This window comes from Colletotrichum truncatum (assembly GCF_014235925.2).
Source record: "Colletotrichum truncatum strain CMES1059 chromosome Unknown Contig_0010, whole genome shotgun sequence".
NCBI classification, from domain to species: domain Eukaryota; kingdom Fungi; phylum Ascomycota; class Sordariomycetes; order Glomerellales; family Glomerellaceae; genus Colletotrichum; species Colletotrichum truncatum.
In genome coordinates this window covers 56,684-80,722 of record NW_027222407.1, presented here as the reverse complement: position 1 = coordinate 80,722, position 24,039 = coordinate 56,684, and the positions used below count along the sequence as shown (strand labels likewise).

Below are 24,039 nucleotides of genomic sequence, written 5' to 3'. Positions count from 1 at the left end.
AAAATTCAGTACGTATTGTGGACTTTGGTATGTTCCTCACCTTGGGCAGCTTGTTATGAGCTGGCCTGGATGAGCATAAACTACTAAAGAGCAATACAGGGACAAGCTTGGCACCTACCATGAGGATAACAAGAAAGGGAGCATACAGTTGTTATGCGATGCAATATATTCTATGCTCATTTGGCCGACCACAGCCCTTAAGTCAATTGTACATTAGGTATCCCACAGCTTTACGAATAGACTGTGTCGTATCATAGACTATCTATTCCCGCTACGTTGTGCGACATTGCACTGAGTTATGTACTCCCCATGAGTCAAGATTATGAGCTAATGAGCTATACGTCAGTATATAGTGGTGAGCTCTTGGGGCAAGGTACCTACTTTAAAGACATGGTAAATTGAATGTCGGTTGTGTTCGAGGCGTGTGCGAGATGGGTCGGCTTAGTCGTCTTCGTCGTCACTACCACTCGACCAGCCTTCACGGTATGCCTCAGCCAGGTCAGCGAGCTCATTGCTGATGTCTTCGCGGTCTTCTAAGCCAATAGAAGATGCAACGGTGGTTCGAAGTGCTCTCATTGCGGTAGATACGGATGAATCGGTTGAGAGGCTGGTCTTGATGCCAAAAGCGTCGGTGGATGGTTGGCCACTGGCGTCACGATAGATGTGAGGGAAGCTGTCTGGCATTGGGAATCCTCCCTCTGTATAGTATCTAGGGGCATGGTAAATAAAAGGTGTATGTGCGAGGTTTGATTCGCGTATTGGCTCACCTTTGAGTGCTGGTCTCCACAAGTGCTGCTTTTGGCTGTTCCAGTTGTTGATCGAAGTCACTTATAGGGCCAGGCACACCACGGGTTGTGATCGTCTGGCCGAAGACCCGGGGTTTTCGGCCTGTGCCCTTAGATTCCCCTCTTCTGGCCGTGGGCTTTTCTCTTACGATGTCGAAGAAATCCGTGTCCAGTTGGGCATCGCCATCTCCATCATCATGGTCCAAAGCGGGTTGCGATGTCTGAGAATTGGGCTTCATATTTGAGGCTGGCCCCACAACGGTCATCTGTAGCCGGCTCATAGTTTGTTTTCCACTCAAATTAAGTCCACCGACGAGACTATTGTACGTGGCTTGTAACCCACTATTGGCATCACTGGCATTAAGACGAGACGCCAGCCCTGCCGTCTCCATTGCTGTGCTGAGCAGGGCTGTGGTATGCCAGGTTGATCTTGGGTCCAGACTGATATTTGAGTGCAGTCGGCCTTGAGGAAGTGTCATGGGCACCATCATTGAGGCATTCTCACACATTCCCCTGACGGTCATGGCAGTGTTGGCCATTTGGGTGCGTCTTTGGTCCTACTCACAATAGATTTAGTTAATTCCATTCAAGGGGGGGTTTTGGAAATTCGCACGATTCTTGCTGCTGGAACAGGTGCCTGAAGCCCCCAAACCCAGATAGTAGCCTTTCCGTATTCATCTCGTAACCGCTGGACATACTCGGTCGCGAAGCCACCCCAGGCATCATCGATGGTAGTCATAATCTGAAGGCCCTGCATTTGGTCGGCTTCCTCTACAAAAGGACGGAAATCCCGGTCAACGATGTCATGTTCTTTGTCGAGTGTGTCGAAGAGTTCTCTGCCTAATGCCCATTTATCAAATGGCATGATTGTTGAGTTTAGCTCATAATCGTAAAGCTGGTTAATGGACTTAGGATGATAGAAGACGCGTGAGAAATCGGACCAGTAGCGCACGTCAGACGGCTTGAGTGGTGAAGCAGCAGTACCATAGTCAAGGCTCTGCTGATAGGCGGTCTGTTCTATTTGAGGCTGCTTGTGAATATGAGGTGACCCCTCCCTGTTGCGAAAGAAGGAGCATGAGTGGTTAGACACTATAGATCATCTTCGGCTATGGGATATCGACAAAACCAACCAAAGGTGGGCGGGAGCGCCTTCTTCGCTTGCGTCATAGAGAGCATTGATTTTGCGGAGCGATCCGAAGCCACCCTTGAGATCATAGATGACAGTGCGTGGAAGGAAGGTTTCGGATCCATCGAGTGCTACCCCCGGCCGCCAATGCACATTGTGGTCCACTGAGGATTTATCCTGTTGTGAGTATGTGAAATAGGATTCCTATCATGGAGGAGAGGGCACAGAAGTCAGCTACGAGGTGCAGATATATCATGGCACATCTATCATTAGGGTATCAAACCTGGGCATTCCAAAAATGAGTTGCTGTGTAATTGCTCAGTTGGCCTAGTTGCAGAGTAATAATCTCGTGCATTTTGAGGAAGTCGGAACAACTTGCGAGCCGTTGCTATTCGTAGCTCAGTCCTAGGCGTGTGGTTTGGGTAGCAGCTAGCATAGCTTAAATCTAAGTCAGCTGGAGATGAATAAGCTAGTTTTCTTGTATTGGTGTCAAGATCGGAGCGGGGACGCATCGAGCCTCGACGTGGGCCTGTACACGTTCGGACCACTCGGCTGTGATGCGCCGTACTTGAGACAACCGGTGTGACCCGGGACGGGTCCTATACAAGTTTCGACCTTGCGGTTGTGCCAATCTTTGGTTTGTACCACTCACTCCCTACCTCACTGTGAATGAGAGTATAACGGCAATGTGAGTGCCTCACTAGGTGAGGTACGATAAGCCGCTATCCTCTTTTTGTGGAATGAGGGCAACATGCCGCTGAACGTTGCGCCAGGGTCCGAAAGGATGGGAACTCAAGATGGTGTTCAAATTATTGGCTAGTGTCCTCAGGGACACGCGAAGAGTATTACAGTACTTCGGACTCTAGGGATAGAGACATTAGGAGGAATGAACGCAGATGTCACTTTCCCCCCTTAATTGGATTCCAATTCCAATGCATGGTCAGTTGATACCTCTGCCAGATACTGGTTCTTATGAGCCAACATGTATAGAAGGTAAAGGTGTGTATTGAAATTAGTTCTCTACTATTATGCCACCCATTTCGAGAAGTTCTTCCTTAGTGAGAAAGGGCTGAATTTGAGCTGCTGAATGAATCTGTTTTACTCCTGAGGCAGCTTGCAAGTACTGTGTTAAGCGTCTCGTGAGCACTGTACGCGCAAGAGGTGGAGAAAACAGAAACAGGGGAAATTTTACTGATAAGCCCAACCACTTTTGAAGACCACAACTGAGGTAAGCCAGGAAGCCAGGGGTACGCGACTTTCGCGCACAATGCACGTAATTAGCCAAGTACCTGAGTACCTTGGCCGTTGTTGCCATCGCTCTTGGGCTTTCCCCAGCTCCCTAACACCTTACCTTAGGGCCTCCGACTTAATTAACGCCCTTCCCCCTCCCTCCCAAAAAGGGCGACGCGTGCCAGACATTCGCGACCGCATCTCAACCCTTGTACAACCAACCGCCCACCAACATCTTCAGCTCCGACTGTAATCCTGAGTACTACTGCTACAACCTGCAACCCGATCCCTTTCAGAGACAAAGATACAGCGCACCTCCCCTCCTAGTGGCATTTCCCTGCCGCGAACTTGCAGTCGGCCCAGCCCTCGCAAGTTGACTAAACAAGACCTTCACCATTCCTCATTCCCTAGGACTAACTACTTGAACCTACGCCGCCCATCGCTTTTTTTGCCTCCTGTACGCGCCAAAGGTCATCCGTCTCGGTTCTTTCACAAGAGCTGCCGCATGCCTGAACTAGCCGTTTGCACACCATGCCGGCATCATCGAAGCGCTCACAGCGCACCCGCCGCGACGCTCGTCGGGATACGTCCCCTGCAAGACTAGATGACAGCTCGCCTACCCGGCCAGCCAAACGCCGCAAGAAGGTAATTAACACCTCCCTGTTATGCAATATTGTACCGTTGCACGTTATTAACATTTCGTCCTTTAGGTCGAAGAGCCTCCACCAACCGAACCTGCCGACGAGGATGAATCCAGCCTCACTGCTGATCAGTCCGGACAGCCTGCAAGCGATGAGGATCAGCTGCTCTCTCAAGTTGTTCAGCATCTGCTTTGTCCCAAGGAAGGCCCCGTTCAAGCCAGCAAAGATCACGCGAACTCAATACACGAAGCCAATAAAAACGGTGTCCAGGCTTATGCTAAAATAGCTGCGCAGGATTGGACGTTCTACATTACAAAGCTTGTTGTAAATATTGGCCGCTCATCCGAAGGCATGGACGAGGACGACGAAGATTATATTCACATCGATCTCGGCCCGAGCAAAATGGTCTCGAGACAACATGCCCGCATCTATTTCAGTTCCAAAGAAGAGATTTGGTTCTTAGAAGTTAAGGGGAGGAACGGAGTTCGAGTAAACGGAACCCCTCTGAAACAAGGAAGCTCTCGGCGCCTCGAGAGTGGCGAAGTGCTCGATGTTGGTGGCACGGAGATGATGTTCGTTCTGCCGACTGAGATAAGCCCTCTTCACATCCACGCCCTTTATCTAAAGAGAGCAGGCTTGTCACGGCAGGACGTCACAAGTCCTCCCCAGTCCAGGACAGACCTACCGGACGAGCCTTCATCGGCACTAGGCTCAACCATTAGGAGTTCGCGGGGCCAACAATTCCGACAACCCCTGGCGCCAGCCCCGGCGGACTACAAGCGGCCAGGGACCCCTCCTTCAGTACGTGGTAAGCCAACACCATCGCAGCACAAGTCACCGCATTACTCAAGCTCCGGCACGTTATTGTTGAATTCAAACGACATCGATTTAAGTCATGACGATAACAAGCACATCAAACCGCAATATAGCTATGCGCAAATGATAACCCAAGCTATAATCAATACACCAGAAGGAAAGCTCAATTTAAACGGAATATACAACTTTATCATGAGTAATTATGCCTACTACAGACATCAACAAGCCGCTGGATGGCAGGTGTGTTCCAGATTTCCATTTGTCGTCTCACCAACTTACGTTCTCTATAGAATTCTATTCGCCATAACCTCTCATTGAATAAGGCGTTTGACAAGGTTGCACGCTCCACTGATGAGCCTGGTAAGGGTATGAAGTGGCAGATTGTACCAGAGGCGCGAGAAGAAATGACCCGAAGTGCGTACAAGGGCGGCCGAGGCGGCCACAGGGGATCCTCAGCGCCTTCATCTCCTAGCCAGCTGAATTACATTACTCACGGACCAAGAGACATGACATCCAGAGAGCCTGTCTCAGCACGAAAGAGGAAAGTGTCGGCAACGGGTTCACCACCACCCAGTTCCTCTTTGGCCGCAGCACAGTCGACCCCAGACCGCAGCACACGACGTCTTGCCCCTCCGAGCACAGCATTGACTGCAGATGGCAGTCCTCTCCCGAGACCACGTAAAGGCGCGGGCGCGTCAGCTTCAACGAGCTTCACTTCGGCTAGCTACCATGACCAGTCCCCTACTCTAACATCATCCTATCTTCCTGAAGATGGAGCATCCTTTGTAACCCCTGCACCTCACCGTGTCCATCCTAGACTAGCTCCGCCCAGCACTGCCCAGCGGCCTAGCCAGCATATGCCGACTAGCTCCCCAGCGCCCTTCTGGAAGTATGCCGATATTGGTAGCACACCGTTGAAGCCCGCTGCCCATTTCGACATGAGCCCTTCGAAACCATCCTTAGGTGGCATACCACAGAGCAGCAGCCCCCCTCCTGTAAAGTCGCCCAATCTCAGCCCCACCAGGTCTCCGAACAAGGAGTCATCACGAGAGGTGCCAAGCGAGCCTTCAAACCCGCCCGAGATCGAAGAGGAACAAGGTTTCGATCTGGCAAAGTAAGTTTACTAGCAACCATATACGCTCTGCGTCGTAGTACTAACCATTACTGAAGGGGTTTTCAAAGTATTGGGTCATACCATGCACCCGTTAGCCGGGGAATCTCCATAGCTAGTGCCATGAACGGTCATACGTGAAAAGTGGCTGCTTTTTTACGAGGAATGAAATTTTGGCTTCTGTGTATCATTAGCATCTATTGCAGTTACGTGCTTTAGTACACAAGCATTTTTTCGGCATGAATATAGATGATACTGAATGAACTATGGTTGAGAGTGAAGAGACTGTGATTCTGAAGGGCGTTACCCCATGCTACTTTTCTGCATGCCGGAATATGTCGTAGTGTTCTCTGACAATGCACCGACCGTGTGCTACCCACCCAATTATAAGAGTACATGTGCTCCAGCCTCAGTGTCACAGATTGTCCGATAAAAATACAAGCGTGCCCTTATAAACTGACAATGTCGAAATGCCAAACAAGGAACAACGGTCAAAGGGGTACGCACAGCACCGACTCATGGGAGTTTCTTTCTTGGTTTATTTTGAGGCCTTGCCCCTTCTCTTGGGATTGCCCCTGTTTGGCCTTCCCTTGGAGGGCTTAGTCTGCTGATCAGTACCCTCAATAAACTTGATGAGTTCATCGATGCTTCGGGAGTCTATATGCGACGATCCGTCCAACTGTGTAGGTTGCGATGTCGAAAGACGAGGGGCGACTGCTGATGCCTCATAAGGGGAGCCCTTAGGAGTGAAACGGATGCCAGCACGCAGACGTCGTGCCTGCACATCCTTCGCATGCTTAGCAATGGATACGGCGTTTTGCGTTAACTGCTCCAGCCAACTTTCTGCTTCCTTTGTATTCTTGTCCTCTGGGCCAAGCTCGTTCAAGAAGATGTTGTAAGATTCACGCATCCGGTTGACAGCGCCCTTTGAGTCCTGGTCAAGAGCAAGGGCCTGGGCAAGCTGGAAGAGAAGAGTAGCAGCATTAATAGACTGCTTGCCAAAAACATTCTCGCAGATACGAAGAGACTCCTCAAACCAGAGTCTAGACTCATGGTAGGCCTTGAGATGTTGCAGCATAACGGCGCCGTTGTTGATGGTAGTAATGGAATCGGGGTGATCGGGGCCATATATGATCTTCCAAAGTTTCAGAGCATGCTTGGCGTAGACAAGAGCGCCGTGGCTGTCGCCAGCTTGGTGTAAGAAGAGACTCAAGTTGAGATAGTTAAGAAGGGTCTCGGCGGAGTCAACACCAACTGTCCTCTCCGAAACCACGATGGCTTTTCTAGCGAGCTCGACGGCGGCTTCCTTCTCATCCAGCTGGTAGTAAAGCATGGACAGTGTGTTGTAAACGCGAGCGACTTCCGGGTGAAGAATGCCGTAAATCTGTTCGTGCAGGGATAGAGATTCTAAAAGAAGCTCCTGGCCGAGTTTGCGCTGATTCTGCATGATGGAAATGCGACCCGCTTCCAAGGCCTCTTCAGCAAGAGCACTACGAGGGCAGGAGTGCTTCACAACTGGCACAATGTTGACAATGTCATCAGCGGTAAACGTAGTGGCTGGGGGCGCCGGGGATGAAGAAGTGGGCGAAGCGTCCCTAATAGTCTTCTTCTTCTTCTTCTTGTTGCCCTCGCCATTAGTCTGGCCGTTGGTGGCTGTGCCATTGGTCGTAGGAGCCGGGACTGCTTGCTCGAGGGGCTTACTGGTGAAGTTGTATTCCTTGGCTTGCAACTGAAAGCCGAGCTTCAAGGAAATTTCACGCAGCAACTGTAAAGGCTTAACGCTGGAGTACCAGTCAGCGTCGAGGCGGTATCTGAACCTCTTCAGAGCCTGCTCCGCGATGCTGGCTCGAAGATCTTCAGGTGTGAGGTTTTCGAAGGACAGATCCGCATCAGAGTAGAGAGACCTTAAAGTGGGATCAATACCAGCGTTTGGCTTAGAATTCAACTGATATCCCAAAAGACAGTTGAGGAGATGAGATATACATGCCGATGTAAATGGAGCGGGCAAATGGCGTAGGTATGTGGCAGCGACGTGCTTGAAAGATCGAGCGACCATATCTTGCACACAAATGTCTCGCAAGCATTGCAGGCGAGAATCTGAGGCGAGAGCAGCAACCTTGCCAGTGTATCTGATGTTGATACCCCGTTTGTGCAAGAGCCGTCCAAGAGACTGGCCATCCATAGGGAAGCTAATGTCGCAGTCCGTGAGCTCACGAACAAGATCAGGGATAACTTGCTCCTGAAGATATTCACAGGCAAGACGAACGTCTTGTTCATCCTGCTTCATTTGAGACTTTTCGGCATCAGTCTGCGGGGCCTGGCCACTGAAGACATCAGGGTTGAGAGAGAATTGGAACTTGGAAAGGTCGATATGGTCTTTCGACTCCTTTGGCTCCTGCGTCTCCAGTTCCTTGGGCTTCTCAGCTTTGGCAACCTTCTGGGCAGACTCCGACCCTTCCTCACTCTCACTCTCACTTTCGCTTTCGCTCTCGCTCTCCTCGCTGTCGTCGCTGTCGTCACTGTCATCGTCCTTTGTCGTGACCTGTTCGACTTTCTGAGCCTCTGTCGAGGTTTCCTTGGCCGCTTCCTTGGCCGCTTCTTTGGCCTGGCCGCGTCGAGCGAGTTCTTCATCAACCCAGGCTTTCATTTTCTTCCTCCCATAAGAGTCAATAAGCTCTGGGCGAAGGACGGCCATTCGGTGCGGATATTCTTGATAATCTTTGCCCTGCTCTTCCAGCCAGTCAATATCCAGAGGTGTCACCCGGTACAAATCCAAGACATATTTTCTTCCGTCGGTTCCCATCAAGCCCTTGGTCTCCACACTAGCCTCGAGATCAACGCGCTTGCCATCCTTGTCCCAGACAGCATGCTTCTTAACCTTGAGGGCGCGCGACAACTTCTCAAAGACAGGGACAAATCTCTCATCGGCGGCAACAACGTCCTTGCCGTCGACAGCACCATAATCAATCTGGTTCTCGCCAGGTTCCCTCTGTTTGAAGATACCGGGCACGATGCTCTGGCCTACGATCCTTTTGCCCAAGTAGTCAACCACAACCGTAGCCGGAGTGAATAGACCGTCAATATCCAACTGATTGACTAGTCTGACACCGGCAACATCTTTGCCAGTTGCAACTCGGGCAGCCTCGTCACCTCCTTCAGAAGTAAACGTACCAACACCGTCGGCACCGAAAGAGAAGAACACGTTGTTATAAACGAAGATTTGAGCATCTTTGCACTCGGTGGGGTTTAGAGGAGCAATTTCCCCACGAGCGACCAGCACGGCGCCACGAGTAGCCGCATCGTTATAATCAGCGAAAAGCTTGGACATGAGACGCTCTCGGAAAACCCTGTCCTGTACAGTCTCCTTGGGCAGCTCTCTCGCCGACTGAAACTCTTCGTTCCAATCCCGCAAAGTGTCAGTATTGTCGGCACCAGCAATTAGGTAAGTCTCTTGCGACCTTGTCCAGTCGGCGGTATGCGCACAGAGAGGAGACGAAGCTGAGGGGACAATCCAGGGTGCCGATGGAATAGCGTTGGTAATTTGGAAAGTCGCAAGAGGATCCTTGCGATTGTTAAAGTCCTGGAGCTTTAGGAAAGAGCCCGAGAATGAAGGGGAGATCAGGTCGAGCAAGTTCAACAGTGAGTGAGCCGAGTGGGCCTTGGGGGCAGCTCGGGGGAAAGGATCAAACTTTTGGTTGGATGATTTGTTGACGAAGAAACCGCCGACATGAGCCGTGATCTGGTGTTGCTCTCCTTCGTTGGTAGTGGCCACAACATACAAAAGGTGACCCCGTTGCTTCAAGTGGCAGGGCGGAGGGTTCCAGGGCGACAACGATATAGATTTGATTGTCTTTGGGGCTTCCTCTTCAGCTACTGGAGGCAACAGAGTCGTGATAGGAACCGTGGCATCGAAAGTATACTGCTCGTTGGTATCCTTAACCGCTTGGGGCTGAGCTTGCTCTCCAGTAGGCTGCTCCTCAGACTGGGGTGCAACAGTGTCGAGAAGGGAGAGACCCGGCAGAATGCCCTGGACCGCATCGGTGCGGTCTCCAGCAGCGCCAATGAGCTCCCGAATCCTCACAAGGTGTATCCGGGCCTCTTTCTCAGTATAAGGGTCCTCAACCAGCGTAACTTCGGGGTCCTCGCTCAAGCCTTGAATATCGGAGATGGGCAAAAAATCATTGATGCGCTCGCCTTGATGCTCGAGATGGAAGCAGGTATATTGAAATGCCACAGGCAAGTCGATGATGGACTGTCGAACCTCGTGAACCTGCTCTTGAGGAGAGACCTGCATTCAACTAGTCAGCGAATATACTTAGAATCAGAAGCAACTTAACTGACCGTAATCTGCATTTGACCAGGCTCGTGGGGCAGCTTAACGGTCAGAGTTATCAGTGCTGTGCGCAGTTAGCCATCTTACTCGGACACTCAGGGTCGCAGTCGGTTTACCTTCAAGACCCTGGTCAACCTCAGTTGAATCAATTTGGGGCTCGTGCTGGCCCACGATGGGAGGCTCGGCCTCTTTTGCGGCATTGTCTGAGTAAAAAGTATGATTAGCATGAACAGAGCTAAGGGGTGGATGTTTGTGACAAGATGGTCGTAGATACCTTTGCCTGTCGGTTGATCGGACTGGGACATTGGAATTCCTGGTTTATGCAAGACCAATAGACGCTAGCTGTTGGAGATCCCGGACGTTCGCTGCGGCCAGGAAAATTGTTTTTGATGTAGAGAGGGAGGAGATGGTATTGGTGAAGCGGGGAGGGTTGCTTGAAATTCAACAATCGCACAAACCACCAAAGTATGGGTCGCAAATACTATGGAGAAGAACGTAAGGAGGCTCAATAAGAACACAACTCCCAAGTGGCGTGAAAAGAAGAAGGGTAAAGGCCTGAGAAGGGAAAAGTTCCAACCCAGAGGCCAGTTGCGAATTTTGGGGGTGTGTGGGGGATAGAGAGCTTTTGGAGCGACGGGGAAAAAAATTCATGGGAGAAAAAAAGTCGCCTTGTCATTTCATCAATTGACGGCAATGCACCGGCCCGGATTGTTGGAGCTCGGTTTCTCGGGCCCACTCCGCTGGGAGAGCTCTACGTATGTTCCGTATGGTCGCTCAAAGAGAAACCCCGTGCCGCTACGGTGGCCTATCGGCATCCCCCCTTTGGTCGGCTCTTACCTAATACACGTGAAGACCCTAAGGTTACGGGGGTACCCCCACACGTGACCATCTCCCATTGGTCTTGGTGAGTCCATCCATCTTGAGGGGTGGGTCTCTCCTGCTGTGCACTATGCCTGATTAGGAACTAAGTAAACAGAACATTTAGACAAAGCAACTTATCTTCACCGCGCTTCAATCATTATTGAATGCTCAGTGAAATATATACACCAATTTCGCAAAGTAAGACCCAGCATATCTTCCTCCATTAGCTCTACCTGAATCTATACACAATCTTTGCTTTTGTGCCGTCAAACGCAGTCTAGAAAACATCCTTACTTGAAAAGCTCGACGTTTTGGTTGGCCTACGCATCATTGCCAGGACGCTATACTTTGTGGGCTTTAAGATACTCACCCTCAAAACACCTATCTGGGGGCTTCCATATTAGGCGCTCTTCACATTGCGTTGATGTTCCCAATTAAAAGAACTGTTGTCGCCATGGAGGAGCCTGGCATTTTAACTCAGCCGAAACTCTCGAATCGGAATTATATCGGCGATGTTCGCAACATAGACAACGCAGAGAATCGTACGTGGACATCAGCAAGGTGTCGAAGACTTCTACGGCCTCTTCATTCTCGAATAATTGCGTTACGGAAGGCTGCGGCGGTTGGGAGAGCTGGATACGAACTTGAACCGTGTCAACAGGATGAAGAGGTGGTGCATCAGCCGTCAGCCAAGAGACGAAAAGTTGGAGACAGCGAAGACAACCATGAAAACCAGAGAAAACGACCGCATCGCACTTACTCAAGGAAGTTGTCTCCCACTTTGATCGCTAGTACTTCAGCAAGTCATTTATCCCTTGGAACTATGAGCCGGGTTCCGACTCGGGCACAACAAAAACCGCAGACCTCACAGCCCGGAATTCCTAACGTATCAACTCCAATACTTCGCAAAGTAAGGTGCTATGGGGACGAGTTCCCGCCCTCAACTACAGCCGTATGTCAGGAGGCCAGGGACGCTTGTTTGCCTCCGAGAATGGCAAAACGCGGGGGTTTAGACATAGCACTGAGCAAGTTGCAGCGTGCCCGCCATCTCTACCCAGCTTCAAGATATCAACTATACGAGGGGATTCTCCACGACCTCGATGCGTTGCTGCGCGCGACATCCTTCACAAAACCTTCAGCGGATAGAAAATCACTTTTGTCATTTTGTCTCCGCAAAATGCCTGATTATGCGGCTCACGTTGATGCCTGGGAAAAGCTCAACACACCGATCCATGGGCCAGTATCCTCGATTAAAAAGATCAGTTATTCAATTGCAATGTACGATGAGTTAGAAATTTTGGGTGGCGCGGGTAATGGCTGGAGTCATCTTTGGGTATTACTGAGGGCACACGCCGTTCACCTTCTACGGGCAGCAATCACCGACGGCACACTGGATACAACATTCGCATACATTTTGATCGATTACTGTAAAAAGATCGATGGTCAGTCCATGTCTGCGGAACTTATAGAGGCAGTGCTCAGTAAGTCTTATTCCGGATCTTCAAAAAGTAACGGCACGTTGTGTAAGGAGTTACAGAGTGAGGTCCTGTTGTCCTTGGCAGACCTTGCAGATAACGCTCACATCACATCTCACTTGTTCGAAAATGTCTCGTTACTCCTGCTTCGCAAGCAACTTCCTTGTAGCATACTGTCGTCCAAAGCTTTTGGCTCTCTATGGACGAAAGCTGCATCTTCGACACTTGACGAAGAAACCAATCCTTCGGGAATCCGTTTTACTTCCACGGGACTGGGAATTTTATCACTCTGCTCATTTCCGAAGTGCAGCAGCTACAAGTCACGGGCTTTGAGGAATGGCCCTGCTGAGCTAACGTTGGCAAGCGTATTGGGTGCTGTCTCAGCTATGGCAATGGTATCTCAAGACTTCGGGGGAACAACCAACGAAACAGAAGTAGGATTACCAAGCCAGGTATCAAGAGTAATCTCGCAGATTCTACAAGAAGCATTGGCGCTGGTAACAAGCAAGGACGGTAGCGTTGAAGCCAGGTATCCTTTACTGCTGGCTCTCTTCCTGTCCTCAGGCGCAAGAGACAAACACAATATGAGATCAAGATCCAGAGCAACTTTGAAGGCTATTTGGTTCAAGGAGCGACAGAGCGTCGGGTCACGGGGCAGCGGCAACCAACGGTGCCGGCTTTACGACGCCACGATTGCTTTGGCTTGTTCGATTGCTCACTGCTGCGGCAAGGCCACAGGCCGGCCGTCTAGCTATTACTTCGCCACAGTTTGCGATCTCATTGATCAACTACAGGTTTCAGGTCTCGCAACGCTCCAAAAAGATGGTGCCTTCCTTCTTGCGCAGAAAACTGACGACCTCCGCGACCTTGTCTTCGCAGAGACCCTGGCAGGAGTATTGGCTAAGCGGGACACCATTTTGGAAGGGATTGGGGCCAGAGAACTCTTCGCAGGTTACCGGTGGGAAGAAGGTATCAGCGAGTGGATTGCCGCTAGCCCGGGTTCGAAGCGGCGCAACGTTGCCCAAGTGGCTCTGCGGCCCTGCCAAGCCGATGGGGAAAACGAGGGGAAGGAATATAAGCGGTTAAGCTTGTCAGAGTCAGAACCGTTAATGTCGGTAGCGGGGGGTTCCGGCAAAAGCGGATGTCTGCAGCCGGCGACCAAGGCGGCGGACACACCGAACCCACATCAAGGAAACTTCTTGAAGGGAAGGGAAAGGCGCGCGGGTAAAAGCTGTTATCGTAATGGTACACTCGGCAAAGTCTCGATTCACGTGGAGGATGGCGTTGATGAACTCAGCAAGACATCCCAAGAGAGTTGGTCACGAGCTGTAGGTTGTTGTCCAATAGGCAGCAGAGTCATTAGTTCACGGGGGGAATGCCGGCATCTGATCCGGAGCGGCAAGATGGGGCGGCGCAAGGTATTGGCAGACCTGAGCATTATGAGCAATATGACAGGCCACAGCGGCGACGACGACGAACTGGGATTGTAATGGGGATAGCAGCATATAGATGAATGGTTCATTTCTGTATTGTGAACAGCCAACGGGATTCAAAACATCTGTCAAGTCTTGTTTCAGCGCCTTGTCTCGCGGTGGAGTTTCGACCAGGAACATGAACAGCGGGTTGACAGGGATATCTGAATGGTTTTTTTTCTTCCTCCCCCAACTTTCCCTCATCCAGTCATTCGCGTCTGGTGCGGCGGCGATCCCGTGAAGTGGACATTGCAGGGCAGCGCAAAATTGTGTAGAACATTAGCCTTCAGAGCAAGATGTTCACGAGAACCTGAAAAGCTGCTGGCACAAAAAAGAGGTTCCTCTTCTTCTTCCACTTTTTCCATTGTGTGTGTGTGTTTTTTTTTTTTTTAATCAATATTTTCCTTTCCATCAAACCCTCCGCTCTTTCTTCCTTTCTTGGACGGAGGGAGAATATGATGCATGTCCGGGCGAGGTGGTACGTCATCTTCAATTTCCCGGGCCGAGATGGTGTTATGGCAGGTTAGGGATGCTTATTTCTGAACTGATACAACTACACTGGAGTGAAAAGCATGAAAGCAGACCGGATTACCAAGCAACAATCTGCAAAAAGTCGGAAACTCTTCGACATGTTAGCATGCTATGTTAAGAAGTGGTTGCGGGTCGCGCGCCGAAGTAGTTGAGATGAGGTGGCAGACCTCGAGACGCCAGCTTGTATGGTATGTGTATGGGACTAGGTGCCTAAGTGACTTTGTCAAGTGAGACGCGAGCATAACACCCGATGGAAAACGGGGATCTTGCAATGCGAGGTCCTCGGCGGGGAACGTCTATTGCGTACACCTACATTGTAATACCCCAAAGCTTAAGACGCTGCCTTAGATGTTATGGCGCATTGCTTGTTGAGTTAAGGACCCATATTACAAGGACTGTGCAAGCGAATCGCAGATCTCGGACGAGTAGCGACACTGAAGCCGAGGAATGGAACTACTCCCGGCCGAAGGATCATCGGTGCCAGTCGCACACCAAAGAACTGCGAGAAGACTCTTGAGGCTGACCACCTGAGTCTGGCATCCCCACGCGTAGGTTTGCTGAATCTTCGTTGTACATCTACTTTTCTAATCAGGCCTCCTTCTATGCATGGTTTATTGTGACGTGAAAAAAAGGACCGAATGCTCATACTTCTTGTTTATCCATTAGAGCTCATCCGCTTCACCTCAGAGTAGCTAGTGTTCATAGGAGGCGGATTCGTCTTTGCAGTGGCAATGGGCCGGCCCCATTGGCAGGCCACCAGGCCCAACACCGACAAGGTTCTATGATGGCGGAACGGAGAGATGGCATAGTATTGATGATATGATGATATGATTACAATAATTGGGTTGCTACCAAGAATGGCAAGCGTAGGAGGACAGGGTCTAAGCGAACCCAAGTATGGGAAACGAGGAATGCAGCATGAACAAGACATTGCCTTACTTGAGGAAAACTATATACATATGCTCATGTGCCCTCAGATGAACAGCACAAAACATTCGTTGGATGGACACACCCCCGAGGGGTTACTTCGTGTTGACTTTGAGGAACATGATACTCATCATTCAATTGCGAATCAAATATATATTCACCAACGTATCCCACGCAGACGACGAATGATATACGTTCACCGATGACTGCATGAAACAACGGGGATTCGACAGCGAGCATGTTTAGAAATACGAGATTGGTGCATGGCCGGATCGGAAGTAGCACGGGCACGATGAGAATGGTAGGCGGATACTCACGACATAGCAGGCATCAAACAAACATATGTAACATCAAGCCCTTTAGATGGCCGAGGATCGAAGTAGGAGAGGTTGAACTGCTTGTTGCCTCAAAATGTGACCTAATGACGGCAGTCCGAGTCTGTTAAGTGGCTGATCCGTGAGTTTACTCCGCGGTATTAGCGGCCATCACCAGCCGTCCTTGGTGAAGGTTGGGAGGCATCGTTCATGAAGAAGAGCAACGGTAATCCATAAGTCCGCCCATCCGGTTGCAGTCTATGAATGATGGCTTGCAATTACTTTCCCTGCTGCCGCTGGTGTTTCTGTCGGTGGCAGTGCCTGAGTCAAGGCCCGCGCGCGGGCGAGGGTCCTACAACATGGGATGCTTCCACTTGACTTGTCCCATGTTTTTCAACGCTACGTTCATGTCTATAGATGGAATCGATGAAACGCCATCATCTCGGCAGGACAATCTAGCGTCTCATCTCTAAGGCAGCCTGTGTGCAGAATGCACGGCCTTTCGGCCTCCAGCCGGGCAGGCGAAGGCACAGGCCATGTTTGTTCATCGGTGATATCCTGAAGATTGTCCCCGACTATTAGAAGGAAAAACTTGTAACCTGAAAACTGAAAGTAAGGACATTAGACCCAGAGATATTGCACGCTTAGGCTAGACACGTCATGGTACCAGTAACTACACAGCTCTTGTAACCATGAGTAGGCTTGCGGCGCAGTCTTTCAATGACACTGTTACTTGTGCTGATGAACTTCTCTATTTATGATGATGATGATGATCATAAACATGACCAGATAATTTAATTTAAGATAGAAGGAGACGATCTTGGGAATTGTCTGCTGGCAGGGACACAGTCATCCACTGGCGTGTCTTCTATGTGTACAATGTCAATGGAAACCTAATAGTAGCTAACGTGAAGCGATATACGTTATCGCGGCCTAACAGGAGACCGAAGAAAAAGATGAAGGAGAAAGGTAAATTGTCACACGGAGACGCAGGCAAGCAGTGAGGCAAGCAGTGAGGCCAAAGGGCTAATGTTATGCCTCCCTCAAAACAATGAAAGAAATAGAGAGGGAAAAAAAAAAAAGAATATATGGCTTGGCGATGGCTTTGAGTGTGATCAATAAGGTGTGTAGGGGGTTGGCCAGAGGTGTTGTACATCACGTCTGGTCACTAATTATTCGATGTTCAGATCTAGCCGTGGTCCTAGGTTGGCTTGATGTATTTCCTTTGGATTTGGAAGCGCATCGACCTTCCACTATCCAGCCAGGTCATAGACCAACCCTGGGCAAGCCACAGATGAAATTCCAGCCAAGAGAGCGGGTGTGGTTGTCTCAAGTGGACGCCAATGGAAAGGCTGGTATTGCGTTTTGTGACGTCGTCAGGAAGAGTTGAGACCAAGCAAATCAGGGCCTGGTATCTGGTCGGTGTCAGAAGTCCGGATGAAAAGTGAAGGGTAAAAAAATAACGAGGACAAGCAGATTCGGACTCAGCCTGCGATCTGTATAGAATATCACATAAGCCAGTGTGCCGGTGCATGTGCTACCATGTTTGAGGACGTCTTTGACATTCCCTCTTGCTTGCTTTCCTTCTTTTCCTTTCTTTCTGGCGGGGGATTTGGGGATTGGGGGTTGATAGACTTATTCTATTGGCTTGCATTGCGCTGGACCCTTTGGGATGAGACCCACAAGGGCTTCCTCGGCTGATCCTACCCTGACACGGCCGAGACGCACATACGCTGATACAGCTTGGGACTGGGCAATTTTTAATCGCAGTTGCAGTGGTGCAGTTTTGGTTGGGCTAGATTATGTCATGATCGAAGTTTGGGAAATGATTGGTAAGGTTGAGCAGGGCATGTATGGTTCAAGAACATAGGTGGGCCTAGATTGGCAATCATTTGGATGGCGACAGTCGTTTGGCCGTTTGACTACCCGTAGCTGGGTCCCACCGGACCCTCCTCTATTGTATTAGTTTGGTGCAGCCACAGACGCGGCCTGTTTCAGAGATTGAAAGATCACACTTCCCCGCCACCAGTCGGAGTGCAATAGGCGCCGCTGCTGCGAATCTCAACGCATGTACTGTCATTCTACTAAGTCGCACACCAACTTACCTTTCGATGGACGTTGTAAGTAGTAGTGTGTCGTGACCGTCAAATCAAATCGACAGGTACAGCTTGCAACAGGCTACGCAGTCAAGAAAACAAGTCGCACTGATACCGGGCCACGGCTCGTTATTAGAGCTCTTGACTAGGAAAAGACACACACTCACTCCACCAAGACTCAAGGCTGTAGTAGCCGCATATCTAACAGCAACTGCGCTTTGTAAAGGTGCGCGTGTAATATTAAGGGCTTCCCACTTCGGACGGTACAGCCAGACTTGTGTACATAGTGGAGGGATGATGATTGCCAAGCTTGCTACTGGTTGCATTGTAAGAGGGGTTGAACTGGGCCACAACCTGGGTACTACGAACTCCGTAAGTTGGTTAGTGAATGGCATTTTCTCCGATGGCCAACCGACGGACCAACCTGTGCGTGTATGATGAAATAAAAGGCGTTGTCCCTGAAAACGTTGACTCCAAGGTACCAGTCAGCATTGTGGCCAATCAACTGTCCAACCGCCAGGTTCGGCCAGGGGCTGGCCTGTTGCATCCAATGATAGTGAGGTGATGAAAGGAAAGGGGGAAGATGGGAGAAAAAATAACAAGCCCAACAGCAGCAGCCACAACTATTCACTAAGCAAACCCCTTCCTATACATAGTAGTTTTGACCGATGTCCGGCAAACCTGGGAAGGGCCACGCCGAAAGCCTAGGAATAGTTCAGGGAGATGAGAAAAGGAAGCGATTTAAAAAAGAAATGCACCGAAAAAGGAACGGCAAAATCACTAAAAAAGAAAAAGGTCTGATCCATGTATAGTGCTGTGCCTGTTCATTACTGAGTGTTCCCCTGCGTCTTCCCTCCTTGATCTGCTGTAAGGCATCTCCGTCGCCACCCTTGATCCTTGCTAGCTCTACGTCTCACGCCTCTGTTCCCATCCTTCTCAGAGTACACGTCAACTATGTACACATTCTTCGCCGCTTTTACTCCTTGACCGGCAACATGCTCTACCCCTGACCCATCCATTGCGCCATGCCATCCCGTCGTTCCTCGAAGATCCAATTCCTCCCTCCCTCCCACACACAACGTGCTATACCACTAGCGCAAACCAGCAAGGGACAGGGGAGAGTCCCGCGGTTATTTATGCCTGCCGCTGTACGGACACCACTCGCTGCGGTTTAGACAACCAGAAACCGGTACCCATGCCCTGGTTGCCCGAGTCCTGACATGAAGGACGAAGGAGCCAACTGCCGTACTATGATACGGATACCGCGAACGAATTCGGACGCACTTGCCGAGTCAACCCTTGCCGTGCCCTACCCTGCCATGCGTCGCCCTGCATGACCCTGTGCCACGCCTCGTCTCGACTTGACTTGCCTGATGGTACCTCAGCTGTTTGACCGCCGCCGCCCTCCACTCATCGCCAGTGCTGCTGTCCCGTTGCGTAGTGTAACATTTTGCGCAGCAAGCCGTAAGAAAAGAAGAGGTGGTGACCGAAAAAGCCTGGGACAGGCAAGGGGACTCCCTTTCCATCTATCTGGGGACGCCCACATCGGCGGATCTGCAATCCTCTTTTTACAGTGGGAAATGGTGTTTTAGTCCTCGTCGACTGGGGACTCACCGGTTCACACCCAACTCCACACCCCTCCAAAATGGGCACCAAGAGCGCACCAACTAGATTATCTTCCTTGCCCTTCCTTGCTTGCACAGTAGTCTTGAATCCAGTACCTTGCCTAGCCTAGAATACAGGCTGTCTGTGTGCGTGGGCTCGGCTGGACTAAGAAATACACCGTCTGGTACTTACAGCGCCGGTCTCTTGCTTACCTTCTGATAACATATCTCGCAGATCCATCCCGTCTTCTTTCCCTTCCTCCCCTCTCTCTACGGCTTGACGGCTCATTTTCACTTCTTGTCCCTCCCTTTCTCAATTCTTCTCTCTCAGGCCCAGGCTTCGAGCGACGTGAATTCCAAGACGTCCTTTTTCTTCTTTTCTTTTGCTGCCGTCATCTTCATTCCTTGCATTGAATGCACCTTAGGCGACGTTTCTTCTCCGGCTACCCACTACTCTTTTGAAATACCTATCGTGCCGGTTTCGAGATATTTCCACCTACGAGAATCATAAAAAAAAAAAAACATTGAAAATAAAACTCGACGTTTTATTTATTCGTCATTTTTTCTTTTACTTTGTTATTGCAAAACAAGAAACCCGTCACATCATCGCTGCAATCGACAACTGTTTCTCCCCGAGAAAGATTCCTGCTTCATAAACCTACGATTTCTCGATATTTGGTCACGAGTTTGCTGAGCAACCGGCGGTCGATATCAGACTTCAAAGGCACCTGCGTAACGACGAACAAGCGAGGCTCTTTTACATCTGGACCTTCGTGGATCGAGCAGCTTTCCGTGTCAAATATCCATCATTATGGCTGGCGGCGGCGGCGGCGGCGGTGCCGCAAAGTCTCCAGAAGAGCAACAAGCGGCTATTAATGCTGCCCTTGAAAACAAGGCTCTCGCGAACTATCTTTACTACATTTGTGCCTGTGTATCGGCTGCTGTTATCATCTGGAGAGTCTGGGCTGTGATCGTCAAATATGTCCGCACCGTTGCCTGTCTCAACAATGACAACCAGCGGTACTTTGCTGAAACCGATTCCAAGGTCTCTTGGCTGAAGAGAAACATCCTTTACGCCCCCATCTTCAGCAAGCGTCACAACCGAGAAATTCAGATGAGCAGTGCTGTCAACGTCGGCACCCTGCCCAGTCGTCTTCAGCTGCTGTTCCTCGCCGGTTACCTGGGCACCAACATTGCCTTCTGTGTCATCAACATCCCCTTCGCCAGCTCCTTCTCTGCTGCAGCTGGTCAGCTTCGAAACAGAACAGGTACTCTCGCTGTCGTGAACATGGTAAGTGTTAATCTGCATTGCAGCTGAATCTGAACCGAACTAGCCCCTGCTCTTTGCACCTGCAGGCAAACATGAAATTCTCCGATGAATATATGCTAACCTAACCAAACTTAGATCCCTTTGTTCCTGATGGCTGGGCGTAACAACCCTTTGATCAGTTTGCTGGGCATTTCGTTCGACACTTTTAACCTGTTGCACCGTTGGTTTGGTCGCATTGTCATTCTGGAGGCCCTTGCTCACACCTTGGCTTGGTGGTCAAACAAGGCCCAGGCTACGGGCTGGGAGTCTGGATGGAAATCCATTGTCGCGGTACCCTTTTTGCTCTTTGGTTTCATCGTAAGTACATACCCTCCACAGTATAGAGGTGAGATGTTGACAGCCATGGTACAGGGCACATGTGCATTTGTCGCCCTTGGGATTCAAGCTTCTAGCCCCATCCGCCATGCCTTCTATGAAACGTTCAAGCTCCTTCACATCTTATTGGCAATCACAGCCGTCATCGGAACCTGGTATCACTTGCAGATGAAAGCCTTGCCCCAGCTCAAGTACCTGTGGCCAGTCGTCATTTTCTGGGCCGGCGATCGTGTCTGGCGCGCCTGTCGCGTCTTCTATGGCAACTTTGGACACGGAGGCAGCAAAGCCCTCGTTGAGGCTCTTCCAGGCAACGCTTGCCGTGTAACAGTGACAATGGCCCGCCCATGGACCTTTGGCCCTGGCCAGCACGCCTACGTGTATATGCCTTCAATAAGTTGGTGGCAATCACACCCCTTTTCTGTTGCGTGGGCCGAAGAAGCGGAGGATCCTCAGGCCGAGAAAATGTCCCTCAACAGACAAGACATCTTGGCCATGCGCAAAACTACCATGTCTTTCATCATTCGCGCCCGCACTGGCATGACGGACACCCTGTATCGCAAGGCGGCGGCCTGCCCTGACGGTCGTATGACTACAACCTGCATGATTGAAGGACCCTACGGTGGGCTTCATGGCATGCGTTCTTACGGTACCGTTATGCTCTTCGCAGGCGGTGTCGGAATTACTCACCAGGTCCCTCACGTCCGGGATCTTGTTGCTGGTTATGCCAACGGAACAGTTGCCGCTAGGAAGGTTGTTCTGATTTGGATCATCCAGAGCCCTGAACACCTTGAGTGGATTCGCCCGTGGATGACAGAAATTCTGGCTATGGAGAAACGTCGAGATATTCTTCGCATCATGCTCTTTGTCAGTCGTCCTCGTTCGACCAAAGAGATCCACAGCCCCTCGGCCACTGTACAGATGTTCCCTGGTCGACCAAACATCGAGACACTCATTCGGGCCGAGCAAGAATCCCAAATCGGCACGATGGGCATCAGTGTCTGTGGTCCTGGAGCTCTTAGTGATGAGGTGCGCCGCGCGGTGCGCGACCGCCAGCATGATTCTGCTATCGACTTCAACGAAGAGGCCTTTTCATGGTAAGAAGGTGGTAGTCAGCAGCAACCTCGACGCTTTTGCACTTTCACGTGTACATCAAACAAAAGGGAAATGCCCTTGTGCAAGTCAAGAAGGGCAAATGGATACTGGACAGCATAAGGCAGACAGATATATGTCCAGGAATCCAGACCAAACGGGAGGCTTGGCTCGAAATGTTCTATGTAAATATAGGGGCTCACTAGAGGTCGTAGTGTCGTGTAGATAGATACGCATTCCATGTAGTTAAGAGAAACAGCGGGGTTAGCCGCCGGATACGTCACCCGATATTTCCCTGGACAAAAACATGATTTCAGATCCAATGATGCCTGCCCCATTCCCCTCTTCCCCTGTAGCGCAGTAACCCCAGTTGCTTCCAAATACACCACGTGAGGCGACTGTCAGCTGTTGATTCAATCAGAAGGCTTCCAGGGCTTCCGGGCAGTTGACATAATAGGAAAAAAAAAACCCTCCCCCCCCCCCCCCCCCCCCCCAAAAAAAAAAAAATCCAAGTGTTCCGCTGCAGCAAAGAAAACCTGGCTTTTTTTACTTTTTCTCTCTTGTCGTAACTTGACAGTTGAAACTAATATCACCTGGGCGCGTTTGCTGCATAACTATATCTGGAGGGAAGTGCTTTTGCTGTGTAGGTTTTAGTGGAGAACAGTGCCCAGCTGTGTCATCTTATCGCCTAGTCCTTGGCTTGGACATTACCTCACCTGTGCTGTCGACCCCGTCTCTCTACTACAAACCACTCCCCGCACCTTACCTGCGCCCCAACAACGTGCGTACTCATCAAGAAGCTGTCTGTGACTTGAACATCATTCCCCTATATTCTTGCTTTCGTCTGACACAATACTGGGATACAAGAGTGCAACGGTCGCCTCATTCCTCTGCTCTGGCGAGTTCCAGGAGGCTCGCCAATGAGATCTGGCGACCTCACAACAGTCTGTACGATAACCCCGTTTGACGAACTCCCCTCGACCTCACTACCTCCGCAGAGGAGTGAATATATACCATGGGGCTAGCTTACAACACGTACTTGAACAGCAGCAAGGTCTATGGCTGCAAGACTTGCAAGGCACATCTGGCGAACCATGAAGACATCATCAGTCGGGTACGTACGACTTACCTATTTCAACCTTGCTCTGAAAAGATGGCTATTAGTCGGACGACGCCATTAATTCTTATCATCTTACCTTCTCTCCTAACCATCGTACCCGTGTAACAGAACTTCAGAGGCCAACATGGTAAAGCGTACCTCTTCAATAGCGTTGTTAATATTGAAACGGGCGAGCCGAGCGAGCGCAACATGACAACCGGGCGCCATATTGTGCGAGATATCACTTGCAAGCAATGCAAGGAGACGGTCGGTTGGAAATACGACAAGGCATACGAGGCCACAGAGAAATACAAGGAGGGCAAGTTCATTCTGGAAGCTGAGCTGCTTTGCAACGTTACTTGACCGTCTTGGCGGTGACGTAGTGGGCATTGGCTACGGTTGGATTTGCTTTAAACCTAGGGTCGGGGAACTTTGGTATCGTCCTCGAGGGAAAGCAGTATGCTACGCTGCATTTGGGCGGCGTTATTGGTGTTTGGGGGGTTTTGGGCACGCGCCTCTAGTATAGCCCGTATTTGACATGAACGTAATGGTGCTTATCATCCACTTGCCGCACTCCCAAAGACTTTGACGGGGTCAGTAGAGTTGAAAGTTCAGTCGAGACTCGTCTCACTGCCGGGCTGGGCAACATTAATGTTCCAGCTTGAATTACAACCGTTATTTGTCTTGTAGTCCTCAGCGTAAATTCAATCCACCATGATTTCACCAAGAAATTTGATCTTGGCACCTCAACCAGACTACTGTCTGGTGCGATCACCCAGCAGGACAACCCGCAGTAGCAGCCTAGCAAATAGCACCTCGCGAATATATTTGTTCAACGTTCTGGGTTATACATTTGACACAGCTTTCGTGGTTCTCTTTAGAAA

At 50.4% G+C, this 24,039-nt stretch overlaps 6 protein-coding genes across 6 annotated transcripts; 4 read left to right on the top strand and 2 right to left on the bottom strand.

Annotated features, from left to right (window-relative positions):
• Window positions 1–441: 441 nt before the first annotated feature.
• Window positions 442–2,266, bottom strand: CTRU02_213483 (protein DML1; the record flags this gene model as incomplete). Its single annotated transcript, XM_036730788.1, has 5 exons — window positions 442–724; window positions 768–1,342; window positions 1,399–1,852; window positions 1,916–2,115; window positions 2,195–2,266. The coding sequence occupies 5 exons, from the start codon at window positions 2,264–2,266 to the stop codon at window positions 442–444; spliced, it is 1,584 nt and encodes a 527-aa protein (XP_036577564.1).
• Window positions 2,267–3,672: 1,406 nt separating this feature from the next.
• CTRU02_213482 (fork head domain-containing protein) lies at window positions 3,673–5,850 on the top strand (the record flags this gene model as incomplete). Its single annotated transcript, XM_036730789.1, has 4 exons — window positions 3,673–3,786; window positions 3,852–4,838; window positions 4,889–5,712; window positions 5,769–5,850. The coding sequence occupies 4 exons, from the start codon at window positions 3,673–3,675 to the stop codon at window positions 5,848–5,850; spliced, it is 2,007 nt and encodes a 668-aa protein (XP_036577565.1).
• Window positions 5,851–6,247: 397 nt separating this feature from the next.
• Window positions 6,248–10,347, bottom strand: CTRU02_213481 (eukaryotic translation initiation factor 3 subunit clu1; the record flags this gene model as incomplete). Its single annotated transcript, XM_036730790.1, has 4 exons — window positions 6,248–9,997; window positions 10,051–10,106; window positions 10,159–10,245; window positions 10,317–10,347. 4 exons carry the CDS (start codon window positions 10,345–10,347, stop codon window positions 6,248–6,250), a joined length of 3,924 nt encoding a protein of 1,307 aa, XP_036577566.1.
• Window positions 10,348–11,327: 980 nt separating this feature from the next.
• On the top strand, window positions 11,328–13,868 carry CTRU02_213480 (uncharacterized protein; the record flags this gene model as incomplete). The annotated part of the gene is made up of 1 exon (XM_036730791.2): window positions 11,328–13,868. The coding sequence occupies one exon, from the start codon at window positions 11,328–11,330 to the stop codon at window positions 13,866–13,868; it is 2,541 nt and encodes an 846-aa protein (XP_036577567.2).
• Window positions 13,869–20,133: 6,265 nt separating this feature from the next.
• CTRU02_213479 (ferric-chelate reductase) lies at window positions 20,134–22,065 on the top strand (the record flags this gene model as incomplete). The annotated part of the gene is made up of 3 exons (XM_070206062.1): window positions 20,134–20,613; window positions 20,728–20,949; window positions 21,004–22,065. The coding sequence occupies 3 exons, from the start codon at window positions 20,134–20,136 to the stop codon at window positions 22,063–22,065; spliced, it is 1,764 nt and encodes a 587-aa protein (XP_070060094.1).
• Window positions 22,066–23,071: 1,006 nt separating this feature from the next.
• On the top strand, window positions 23,072–23,518 carry CTRU02_213478 (uncharacterized protein; the record flags this gene model as incomplete). The annotated part of the gene is made up of 2 exons (XM_036730795.1): window positions 23,072–23,170; window positions 23,285–23,518. The coding sequence occupies 2 exons, from the start codon at window positions 23,072–23,074 to the stop codon at window positions 23,516–23,518; spliced, it is 333 nt and encodes a 110-aa protein (XP_036577570.1).
• Between the last annotated feature and the right edge of the window lie 521 nt (window positions 23,519–24,039).